Source organism: Theropithecus gelada, chromosome 6, assembly GCF_003255815.1.
Source record: "Theropithecus gelada isolate Dixy chromosome 6, Tgel_1.0, whole genome shotgun sequence".
Taxonomy (NCBI): domain Eukaryota; kingdom Metazoa; phylum Chordata; class Mammalia; order Primates; family Cercopithecidae; genus Theropithecus; species Theropithecus gelada.
Window position 1 is genome coordinate 38,625,664 of NC_037673.1, and position 13,679 is coordinate 38,639,342.

Sequence of the window (13,679 nt, forward strand, 5' to 3'; positions counted from 1 at the left end):
GCCAGAATATTTTAAAACTTCACTAATGAAAAATAAATGCCTATGTGCTCGCTTCCCTAGCTATAGAAAAAAACTCAACCTATATTTATTGCACTATACTACATAAAAAAATTGTATTACACAGTGACTATATTCTCATCCCCTTCTATTTCTATGAAATAAAAATCAAATCCAAGTCACAGTTCAATTACTTAAAGAATATTTGGAAGGATTAAAACAGTGCAGCTCAAACTTGAATGTACACATACGTTTGCTTGAGACTTTTTATTGAACTGTAGATCCTGATTTAGTAGGTCTGGGGTGGGGCTAAAATAGCACATTTTCAAACAAGCTTCAAGGCGATACCAATACCGATGAACTGTGGATATTTTGAGTAGCAAAGGGTTAAAACATAAAATAATTCTTTCATCAAAAACAATTTATATTTGATATACTAAAAGGTAAGGGGAACGTTATCCCAAAGACCCATTCTGTTTTCTATTTTAGGGTATCTCCCAAAATAGCAGGCATTTTAGTGTTTGCATGAATTGGCTGTCCAGCATTACAAGGCTGAGAAATATACCAATCCACTCATCAAACTCAAGAATTCTGGGCTGCTATTAGAGATCAAATCAATGTTTATTTGGGACCAGGGCCCCTACAATTTGGGCTCTAATTTAGATCCAAATAATGAGGATACAACATCAGGAAAAGAGAAAGTTATAATATAGTTCTTTGGGTTTATGGCTATATTTATTAAATATGGCACACATATGTAGTTAAATATGAATACTTACAAGCATACTTCATTTTATTGAGCTTCACAGATGCTGTGTTTTTTACACATTGAAGGTTTGTGGCAAACCTGCATCAAGCAAGTTCATTGGTGCCATTTTTCCAAACGCATGAGCTCACTTTGTGTGTCTGTCACATTTTGGCAATTCTTACAATACTAAAAATGTTTTCATTATTATTACTGTCTGTTAGGGTGATCTATGATCAGTGATCCTCAATGTAACTATTATCATTGTTTTGGGGCAAGATGAACTGGACCCATATAGGACGATGAACTTAATAAATACGTGTTCCAACTGCTCCACCAACTGGCTGTTTCTGTCTCTCCCTCTCTCTTTGGGCCTATTTCCTCAGATACAATACTTAGTAAAATTGGGCAAATTAATAACACTATAATGGCCTCTAAGTGTTCAAATAAAAAGGAGAGTCAACCATCTCTCGCTTTAAATCACAAGTTAAAGATTGAGCTTAGTGAAGAAAGTCCAGAGAGGCCTCTTGTGACAAACAGGTAGCCAAGTTGTGAATGCAAAGGAAAAGTTCTTGAAGAAAATTAAAAGTACTACTCCAATAAACACACAAATAATATGAAGGCAAAACAGACTTACTGCTGATACAAAGTTTTAGTGGTCCAGATAGAAGATTAAACTGGCTACCAACATTCCTTTAAACTAAAGCCTAACCCAGAGCAAGCAAGGCCCTAACTCTCTTAAATGTTATGAAGGCTGACAGAGGTGAGGAAGCTGCAGAAGAAAAGTGTGAATGGTTCATGAGGTTAAAGGAAAGAACCCATCTCCATAACATAAAATGGCAAGGTAAAGCAGTAGGTGCTGATACAAAAGCTGCAAAAAGTTATTCAGCAGACACAGCTAAGATCACTGACCAAGGTAGCTACACTAGGCAACAGATTTTCAACGCAGATCAAACAATCTTCAACTGGAAGAAGATGCCATCGAGAACTTTCATAGCTAAAGAGAAGTCAATGTCTGGCATCAAAGCTTCAAAAGACAGGCTGACTCATGTCTGGGGCTAATGCAGCTTGTGACTTTAGATTGAACCCAATGATCATTTACTATTCTGAAAATCCTAGAGATATTAAGAATTATGCTAAAGCTGCTTTGTCTCTGCTTTACAAATGGAACAAGGCCTGGATGACAGCACATCTGTTTACAGCATGGTTTACTAAATATTTTACACGTACTGTTGAGAAAACAGTATTTGCTATCGCTTAGGGGAAAAAAAAAAGATTTCTTTCAAAATATTACTGCTCATTGACAATGCACCTAGTCACCCAAGAGCTGATAGTCACAAGGAGATTAATGTTGTTTTCATGCTTGCTAACACAACATCCATTCTGCAGCCCATGAATCGGGGAATTGGGGAATAATTTTGATTTTCAAGTCTTATTTTAATGAAATACATTTTGTAACACTACAATAGATAGTAGTAACACTACACAGATAGTGATTCCTCTGATGGATCTGGTCAAAGTAAACTGAAAATCTTCTGGAAAGGATTCATCATTCCAGATGCCATTAAGAACATTCCTGATTCATGGGAGGACATCAAAATCTCAACACTAACAGGAATTTGGAAGAAGTTTATTCCAATACTCATGGATGACTTTGAGGCATTCAAGGTGTCAGTGGAAGGAGTCACTGCAGACGTGGAAGAAATAGCAAGAGAACTAGAATTAGAGTTGGAGCCTGAAGACGCGACTGAATTGCTGCAATCTCATGAAAAAGCTTTAATGGATAAAGAGTTTCCTCTTATGGATAAGCAAAAACGGGGTTTCATGAAATCTATTCCTGGTGAAGATGCTGTGAACACTGTTGAAATGACAACAAATAATTCAGAATATTACAGAAACTTAGTTGATACAGCAGTGGCAGGGTTTGAGAGGACTAACTCCAATTTTGAAAGAAAAATGCTATCAAACAGCATTGCATGCTACAGAGAAATCTTTCATGAGAGAAAGAGTCAATGTGGCAAACTTCATTGCTGTCTTATTTTAAGAAATCGCTACAGTCACCTCAACCTTCAGCAACCACTACTCTGATAAGGCAGCAGCCATCGACATTGAGGCAAGTTCCTCCACCAACAAAAAAACCCCCACAATCTGCTGACGGCTCAGATGACTGTATTTTTTAATCAGTATTTTTAAATTAAGGTACATACATTTTTTTAAACATAATACTATTGTACACTTAACAGACTACACTATAGTATAAACGTAACTTTTTATACTCACCGGGAAACCAAAAAACTCGTGACATCCTTTATTACAGCATTCACTTTATTGCAGTGGTTTAGAATCACACCTACAATATCTCCAATGTATGCCTGTACCATATATTATCAAGTAAAATGAGTAGAAGGCAAAAGAAATGCATCCTTATGTGAATAAAAGGTTGAACTGTAAATTTCTCAGTGATTTTATTCTTTTCTGAACCTACCAAATTTTCTATAACAAAGATGTAATGATTCCATTACACAAATACATTTTTAAGTTTAAGATACACAGGACAAAATCCATGAGAAGCAGGAAAGAAAAGCATTAATGCTGAGTGAATACACAAGAATTTGTATTTAATGATGGTCAAGAAACATTTAGTAAGTGTGGTAAGGAACAAAGAATTTTAGATAATAATAAAAATTCAAGTTACTTACCTTAGTAAAGTTATTCAGATGGCCTAGCTTTCTCATATTTGATACTCCTTGCAATCTGGCCACATTTTGGAGAATCTCTCTTAAGTTATCAGAAGGTTCTAGAAGGAAAGACAAGACAATTTAACATAATTTTTTGAGTATTTTCCCGCTGAAACACATAAAACATGCAGTATTAAAACTTCACAACTTTGGTTCTTGGTTTGAAGTGTTACCCTCCACCCCAAATCTATTAATTTAAATGACTTCAAAGTCTCTGTGATGAATCAAATTAACTTCACATCTCTACTCCCCTATACCCATGGTCCAGCTCTGTATCACTGCCTGGAATTACTCAACCACAAAATCTTAAATATTGCTATTATTTGAATGTGTTCCCCCAAAGTTGTGTTGGAAACTTAAACCACTAATGCAAAGTGTTGAGAAGTGGGACCTTTAAGAGGTGATTAGGTTATGAAGGCTCTGCCCCCATGAATGGATTGTTGAGGAGGAAGTGGGTTATCATGAGAGTGGGTTTGTTATAAAAGCTTTTGGCTCCCTCTTGCATGTACCACCCCCACCTTGCTTGTGCTCTTGCTCTCACAAGCATGTCTCCTCTCACCCCACCTCCAGTGCTCTCTTGACCTTCCATTCCAGCATGGGATGACATGGCAAGAAGGCACTTACTAGATAAAGGCCCCTTGACCTCAGACTTCCCAGCCTCCAGAACTGTGAGAAATAAATCTCTGTATTTTATAAATTTCCCAGTTTCAGATACTCTGTTACAGCAGCATAAAACAGACTAAGAAAAATCTCAACATCACAACTTTCACTTGATATTTGTTTGATAGCAAGGCTACAATGTAGTAAAAGGGACCAAACAAACTGTCCCCGTTTGAGTAAACCAAAAAATTAGATAAAATATATAGATGGTCCGTGACTTACAACTGTTAGACTTAATTTTTCAACTTTACATGGTGCCAAAGCAATACACATTCAGTAGAAAATATACTTCAAGAACCCATAAAACCACTGTTTTTCAGTATAGTACTCAATATACTGCATGAAATGTACAACATCTTATAATATAGGCTTTGTGTGAGATAGTTTTGCCCAACTATAGGTTAATCTAAGTGTTCTGAGTATATTCAAGGTAGGCTAGGCTAAAGTAAGATGTTTGGTAGGTTAGGCACATTAAATGCATTTTTGACTTAAGACATTTTGAACTTACAATGGATGTATTGGGATGTAACCCCACCAGTGAGCTGTGGAACTTTAAGCTGCTTAACATATGTGTAACTGGAAACCCCAAAGGAAAGAAAGAATTGAGGGAACAGAGCAATTACTTGAAGAAATGATAGATAAAAGCCACCCAGCCTTCCCAGGCCTCTTGCAAACATGGCTCCTGTCCCCTGCCAGGTGCTGCCAGTGGTGTTTCTGCTGTCGTACTGCTCTATCCTGTGCAACTAGAATGCCATCAAAATGCCCTTGCATCAGACCCATGGGGGGAGCTGGAAATTGCTGCTGTTCATTGTTTTGTGTTGCAGCTAAAGGCCTGGCTGCCCCAGAGCAGCACCTTCTGAACCATTCACTATTACCTGGTAGCTGGGGGACAGATGGAGGTGGGGTGCAGCCAGGTGGTGGACTATTTGGAGGGAGACACAAAACTGCTTCTAAGAAATGACACAGGAACATCTTAACTAACAAAAGCATCAGACAAACTTAACCATGAATGGCCGGAAACCCATTCACCCTCAAGATGCTTTCCTGAGCACCCACTGTGGGATAGGGATAAACTTGCTGCAACTGAAGGAAGCAGTGTAATGTCTAGTAATTTGGAGTTTCACCTGGAGCGACCCAAATCCTCATAAGAGAGAGAAAGCACCTAATAAAATCTTCTTTGCAAAAAAAGAAAAAAGTGAAGGATGAAAACTTTCCAAATTTGATGAAAACAATAAACCAGTAAAATGCTCATCAAGCCCCAATCATAAGAAACATGCAGAAAACTTTCAGACCTAGGCAGATTATAATCAAATTGCTCAAAACCACTGATGGAGCTAATTTTAAGAGTAGCCAGATTAAAAAAAAAAAAAAAAAAAAAGAAGTTACACAGAGAAAAGCCAAAAAAAAAAAAAGTTAACGGCGGATTTCTTATCCAAAACAGGACAAAACAGAAGACAGTGAAGCAACATCTTTAAAGTAATGAAAGAAAAAAAATACTTGCTTTACAAAAACAAGCCAAGAAAACTAGACCTAGGCAGATTACAATCAAATTGCTCAAAACAACTGATAGAGAAAAATCTTAAAAGTAGCCAGATTAACAACAACAACAAAAAGTTACATAAAGCAAAAAAAAACCAAAAAAGGGTAACAATGGATTTATTGTCCAAACAGAAGACAGTGAAGCAACATCTTTAAAGTAACGAAAAAAATGCTTTAAAAATATACTTTACAAAAACAAGCCATGGGCCAGATATGGTCTTACAGGCAGTAGTTTGCCACCTCTGGAATACAATGTCAATTTCTTCAGATGGCTATAAACTACTAAAATCTTCGCCATCCTATTTAAATAAAAACAAAAGCACAATTTTTAAAATACATTATCAAGTTTTTGATATTTTAGTTTAAGAGCCATTATGACTTCCTTTGAGACTTATCTGTTAACACAAACTCAAGGAATTGTTTGTTTTGAATTAGTGTTTTCCTCACCAAATGAAACTGTTTACATTGTCCTGTTTAAATTTAGCTTGTGTCTGCCTACCTTACTCCATTCTTTTACACAGGGTGTTGTCTATGACAACAAATGTGGTGTCAAAGCACTAAGTACACTACTTAGCTATTTCCAATTGCTTTGAAGTTGCTATATGCTGAGATTAGTCATTTGATTTTCATGACAGACGAAATATTTTTAACATAAATAAAATTCAATCTTAAGTGATTTAGCATGGCAGTCCCCAACCTTCTGGACACCGGGGACGGGTTCTGTGGAAAACAATTTTTCCATGGACCCGAGGTGGGGATGGTTTTGGGATGAAACTGTTTCACCTCAAATCACCAGACATTAGATTCTCATAAGGAGGGCATAACCTAGCTCCCTCACATGTGCAGTGCACAATAGGGTTTGTGCTCCTATTAATTATCTAATGCTGTTGCTGATCTAACAGGAGATGGAGCTCTGGCAGTAATGCTCACTCCCCCGCTGCTCACCGACTGCTGTGCAGCCAGGTCCCTAGCAAACCACAGACCTGTACCAGTCCAGGCTCAGGGGCTGGAGACTTACGGTTTAGCATATGTCTTTATACTTAGTGATTCTGGGGAGTTATTTTGAAAGTTGAATGATCCATCACTGAGTGAGACTGGATCTATTAAAAAGAATTACAAGGGGCCATGAATAGGTCACTGTTAGTATTTAGTCGTATCTTTTCACTACTATAAATTGTATCTGTTTGAAAAGACTGTAGGCGAAAAATTATAAGCAAGTCAATGGCATTAACATGACTTAACTATATTTGAGAAGTTCATAAAAATTTTATAACAACGCTTTAGATAATTTAGGACCTATGGTAGTTTGCAAAGTCAGGGTGGAGGTTCATAGAAGCTAGTGTGAAACGCATCTAATGGAAATGTATAATCTAAACATTTTACTTCAATTTATCATTAGCTTGTCAGGCAGCAAACAGTAAGATTTACTTGTGACAATATAGTTACTGCTATCTGATCTAACAGTTACGATGATTAGTCTGAAAAGATAGATTCCTTACAAAGGTTTGCAAATTTTTAAATACGGCTTATTTTTTGGGTACAAACTGATTGCAGACATTTTTTTAAAACCACAATCTTGTTACAAAGCAAAATCTTGCATCTAAGTGTATTCATTCAACAAGTATTAACTGAATAGCTATTATGATCAGGTACTGTTTTAGGTACTGGAAATATAGCAATAAACAACACAACTCCCTCTCTAATGTATCTAACATAGACGTGGAAGAAAACTGATGACAACAACAAACTGCATGTACATAATTTAAAAACTCACAGGTGGTGGTAACTCAACAATGAGTCAAGTGTTTGCCTAATGAAGATGTTATCCTTCTTAACTCAAACCAAAATGAACCAGCCTTTCTCCTTCCCTCTCCTCCTCAAAGCTTTCTCCTTTATATAATTACCAAGAACCTCCACCTCCCAGACAGTATTTGGCTTCCCAGATCAATTAAAACAGTATTAGGACCATTTTAGACACTGAATTACTATCTAACATTCATGTGGTACAATGCTGCTCTGAGGGACTTTTTAACTTGAAATAATAGGTTAAGTTTCCCTGGTAATAAAATGAGAAATCTCTGCTTTCTTCTTTACCTGCTAGACCAGGGACTGAAAAACATTCTCTGTAAAGAACCAGGTAAAGTATTTTAGGCTTTGCAGGCCATAAGTCTCTGTTGCAGCTATGCAACTCTAAAGTTTTACATCAGAAAGCAAGTATAGAAAATTGACTTTTCAGGTGTATTAGTCAGTTCAGTATACTATAAAACTAAGTAATGGAGACCGAACGGCTTATTCAACAACAGAAGCTTATGTCTCACAGTTCTGGAGGCTCCAAGTCCAAGATCGGGGTGCCAGCATGGTCAGGTCCTGGTTCCTCTTTCAGGTTGTAGACTGCCAATTTCTCACCATCTCCTCACATGGTGGGGAAAGGGGCTAGAGGGCTCCCTGGGGTCCCTTTTATAAGGGCACTAATTCCATTGGTGAGGGCTTCACCCTTATAACCTAATTACCTCCTAGGGGCCCCACCTCCTAATACCAATACATTACGGGTTAGGATTTTGACATATGAATTTTTGAATGACACAAACATTCAGTTCATTGCACTGCTCCAATAAAACAAACTTGGCTCTCAAGCTGCAGTCTGTCAACCATTAGAGTGTCAACACTTACACTGGTAAGCAAGCTGATTGACATGGTTTTTATAAGGGGGATAGAATGAATAGATATGGAAATGCAAAAGAAATTTAAAGAGAGGTTTACCTGTCTCTATTTCTTCCTGCTCACAGTGTTTCCAATTTTCCTTCTCTAAAACTGTCTACTGATAACAGCAATATGTGAAAAGTGTAAGGTCAGAAATGAGATAATCTAAGATGATATTCTCTGAAGCCTTAAGGTTTAGAAAACCATGGCTGTATGAGAGAAAAAAGGAAAAAACAACCAGACACAGTTGCTTACACCTGTAGTCCCATCTACTCAGGAGGCTGAGGTGGGAGGACTGCTTAAGCCCAGGAGGTCAAGGCTGCAGTGAGCAGTGATCGTGTCACTTGTACTCCAGCCTGGGCAATAGACCGTGTCTCAAAAACAAAACAAAACAAAACAAAAAAAAAGGAAAAATTAAATGTAGGTAGCTTGCTATGATAGGCAACTACTCAAATGGAAGGAAGCAAAATACAAAAGAACCACTAGAATTACAGTGGTTCTTTTCTTCATATTGTGTAGACTGTAAATACTACATGTATTCCTGATAAATCTCTCTGGAGGTAATGCAATAACTGCAGCAATTCCAACTATCCAGTGATTTAATACCTTCAGTTACAGAGCTGAATACAATTGATTTCAACCATCTTTAATTTGATCTGTCTTCTCCTGTCCTTCCATCGAGGAGTTGCCTATTCTGCTTGTGACACTGTAGATACGTTGTGGTATTGTTTTTAATAGACGACCTAAAAATATAATGTATGGCTGGGCGCGGTGGCTCATGCCTGTAATCCTAGCACTTTGAGGGGCAGAGGCGAGTGGATCACCTGAGGTCAGGAGTTTGAGACCAGCCTGATCAACATGGAGAAACCCCGTCTCTCCTAACAATACAAAATAAGCTGGGCGTGGTGGTGCATGCCTATAACTCCAGCTACTTGGGAGGCTGAGGGAGGAGAATCACTTGAACCCGGGAAACGGAGGTTGTGGTGAGCCGAGATTGCACCACTGCACTCCAGCCTGGGCCACAAGAGCAAAACTCCGTCTCAAAAAAAAAATAAAAAATAATGTATTACTCTCACATACTAGTTACCGCATATTATTAAGAAAAACAAAATACAGATTTAGAAGAGAAACCAAAATGTCAAGAGATTTATTTTCTTAACTTTACACTGCCTTATATGTTTTTGGAAGGAGGACTGTATAAAACTTTAAGTATAGCTGAAAAGGGATAGGGTTAACACTTAATTTACCCCAAAGGAGATGATGCAAGGCTATTCAAGGATTCTTGCAATTAGGAAAGTATATACATCAAAAATATTTTCAGAGAAGTTAATTTTAGGTGGCAAAAATTACTGATGATTTTTATGTCTTGGACTATATTTTACAACTTCTCTAAATGAGTATTAAAAAAATATGTACAAAATGAGAGGAAATAAAAAAAATGAAGACTTCATGGCTCTGATTAGATTAAAATAATCTCTTTATATTGCTTTTATAAGGAAAAATGGAAAAAGCAGTTTAAAATAAATATAATAAATGTAAGTGTAATGTTTTATATGTGCTTCACTATCATGTATTGTATGACACGTATATAGTATTCACCAGAGTATTACATATTAACGTCACCATAAGTTACACGTATTTATGTTGAAGTTTATTTTTTGGAGTACTTCTGATGTTACATTATTTTATAAACATTTTGAAAAATAAAAAAGTCAAATAAAATTTTAAAAAATTACTAACACTTCCATCCTGCAGAAGCATGTTTACATATCAATGTTAAATATTTTTCTAAGTATACAGAATAGAAAGCAGTCTTAATTAGTAAAAAGTTAATTATCTCACGTAAGTATCTAATCCTCTGCTCATCAAAAGACTATTAAGAAAATGAAAAGACAATCTACAAAATGGGGAAAAAACATTCACAGCACAAACATCAGATGAGATTTTAATAACCAATATATGACTATCATCTACAAATCAACAATAAAATAACCCATGTAAAAACAGGTAAAAGATTTAAACAGATGTGAAAGCAAAAGAGGGTAAGAGGCCAAAAAGTATGAGAAAAGGTGCCTACCATCATTAATTAACAGGAAAATGAAAATTAAAACCACAGAAGTACCATTACACACATATAAGAATAGCTAAAATCAAGAAGAATGACAACATCAAATGTTGGAGAGGCTATGGAGCAACCGGAATTCTTACACACTGTTGGAGGAGCATTAAATGTTACAATCACTTTAAAGAACAGTTGGCGATATACATCTGTCAATATTATGATTCTGTAATTTCACTCTCAGTTAAAAATATATGACAACAAATATACTTGTACAAGAATATTTATAGCAGCCTTATTCATAACAGTCCCAAACTGGAAACAACCCAAATGTCCATCAACAAATGGATAAACAAATTGTAGTATATCTACATACTGGAATATTAATCAAAAATAAAGAAAAAAAATAGAGCTATGTGCAGTGGCTCATGCCTGTAATCTCAGCATCTAGGGAGGCTGAGGCAGGAGGATCCCTTGAGGCCAGGTGTTCGAGGCTACAGTGAGCTATGAATGTGCCACTGCACTCCAGCCTGGGTGCCAGAGCAAGACCCAGTCTCTTAAAACAAAAACAAAACAATATTAATAAGAAAAAAACAAACTACTCATACATACAACATAGATGAATTTCAAAAATGTTAAGAAGCCAGATATAAGAGTATATATATATATATTGTATCATTCTATTTGTATGCAATGCAAATATAAGCAGAGGTAATCTATGATGATAGAAGTCAGACAGTGATTGTTGGAAGATAAAGTAACCAACTGGAAATAGGCAAGGGGGTTTAGGGAAGGGGATAAAAATATGTTATATCTTGTTTGAAAGTAGTGGATAATTACTGAATGACACTTAAATGCATACTTAAAATATGTACATTTTGTGTTAATTTCAGCTCAACAAAGATTGCATAAAACTCTTTACATATTTAAACACACACATATACACACAAAGATACATAATACATAGACCACCAAGAGAAAACTAATGTATAAACCACTATTCACTAATTATTCATTTATTTATTTCTTGGCTCAATTCTGTGTATGTGCACATGTACACACACAGATGGATATGCTGATATGTGTGTAAACATTAATATAAAATTGGCTTCAATATATGCTGCTTTATACTTGCTGCAATAAACTATATTGTTGTTATCTTTACCTGTCAATAAATACACAACACAAAATTTATTTTTAAATAAATCTGAGTCCATGTACATAAAGTAAATTAATGACCAAAAAATGCTGGCATGCACATGCTACTTGGGAGTAATGGAAAGGAAAAACACCTTTGGAATAAAAAAGAACTGAATTCAAGTCTAGCTTATTCACCCCCAAACCATGTAGCCTTGGCTAAATTACTTAACTTCATGAGCATCCATTTTCTCATAGGTAAAGTGGAAATATATACCTACTTTAAAAATGCTCTTGCAAAATGTGAGATATAACTTCCTTAGCACAATGCCTAGCCCGTAACAGCTACTCAATAAATAATAACTATAATTAAAAGTTATTTGTTTAGCATAATCAATTTTCATGGAGCAATCATGTGAAAGTTATACAGCTGGCCCAGGCAAATGTTTAACACATTAGTCTGTTTAAATTAACTTTTATTATATGAGGGTTTTAGTGGTATATTCCTTTCATGATCCAAGATTAATTCGTTTTTAAAGTAGAAACATTAATGACCTTCCAGAGCTATATTAATGATTACATTAGATATTCCATATAGAAATATTCAACCCATAAAGTGCTATACAGATACTAGAAATTATGACCCTCTTTCTTTTAGTTTAGTCTGAATTACCTGAAATCATTTAATATGCAGGTAGAATTTGTTTTGCTTATATAACATATGACATACTTTTTGACACATAATTCTAAAATTATTATTAATGAAACCTCAAACAAATCCCTAAAGAAACTATTTTTTCAGTCATGCAACAGTAGTAAATTATAATAAATTAAAGGAGTCAGTACAAATTTAATAAAGCCAAATATGGTAATAACTCAACAGGCCACTATGTTGTCATAAGTATATTCTCAGAATATATTCCCCGACATCTTACAGTAACTTCAAGGATCCCTCAATTCTTATCCACTATCCCATCACTTACCTAGCCTTTAATTTTCCATCACTCTTACCTAAACTCTCAGTAGTGTGGATGAGATGTCATTTACTCTAGAGCATTATCTGTGTAGCTCTGTAATTTCTAATATTTTCACTCTAAAACAGGACAGTAAAAAAAACAGGTGAACAATTATATAACATGAACCAAGAGTCTATGAAGGGTTTTAAGCTTTATGAGGACAAAGACATCTTGCTTACAATTATCTTCAAATGCCTACCACAGTCTCTGCCACACAGTAGGCTTTCAAGAATTATATTTCTATATTAAATAATAAATATGTGAGTAAACATTTTTTAAGACCAGGTTGTTGTTGCTAACAGTACTCAGGAGGAGGAGGGTCCAACCAACATTCACTAAGAATGAAGTACATGTCTGGTCATGTACTAACTCCAGTAAGTATTGCTAATTATCCCTTCCAATAGCCCTGTGAAGCAAAACACCAAGAGGACAGAGAAGAAGGAAAAAGAAACAACTATAAAAGGAGTATGTGAAAGAAGGGTGATATGCATATAATGGCCTATCAGGCAGCATGGACCTAAGGAAGCTTTAGTTCCTCTCATTATCTCTTCCTCTAGGCTTCATACAAGGTTTCTCACACTCATGAGCTCCTTCTAATTAAAATCACTTATAAAATGTTTTCTTGAAGGGCTAGAGGCTGACTAGAATCTTGAAGCAAATGTCTAAATATATTTCCATTTATCATCTATAACTGTTCAGAAACGACGATTATTACAGTTAATGACTGACCAGGCTTGTTGATAATGGCCTTAAAGAGGGACTGTAAAGAAAAGGTAGTTAGGCAAACCGAGTAATTACTGGTCCTTTAAATTCTTTCCCACCTTAAGGGAAAACTTCCCCTTAAAAGTTATCTTTGACATTTTCCTCTCCCTGATCTCTCACCTTCAACTGGCCAGCAAAGTGCTATTTACTCCTCTCTAAAGTTTCTGACATATTTTTCCTTTTTTTAATTGTATCAACCATAGCCGCATTTCAATTGCTCTTCTAACTCATACCTAAATTATGGCAAAAGCTGCACAATGAATTAATTCCCTGTGCTTATATTGCCTCTCTTTCTTCTTTTTTTTTTTTTTTTTTTTTTTTTTTTT

The 13,679-nt window shown here is 35.8% G+C and overlaps 1 protein-coding gene across 3 annotated transcripts in view; it reads right to left on the reverse strand.

Annotated features, from left to right (window-relative positions):
* Window positions 1–13,679, reverse strand: part of RICTOR (RPTOR independent companion of MTOR complex 2) — a 129,101-nt gene that overhangs the window by 78,349 nt on the left and 37,073 nt on the right. For all 3 annotated transcript variants that reach the window (XM_025388458.1, XM_025388457.1, XM_025388456.1), the window contains exon 3: window positions 3,442–3,539. Coding sequence is in view for 2 of the 3 variants with exons in the window: in XM_025388457.1 (XP_025244242.1) it covers window positions 3,442–3,539 (98 nt within the window). In the remaining variant the exon portion in view is untranslated. The remainder of the gene's footprint in view (window positions 1–3,441; window positions 3,540–13,679) is intronic.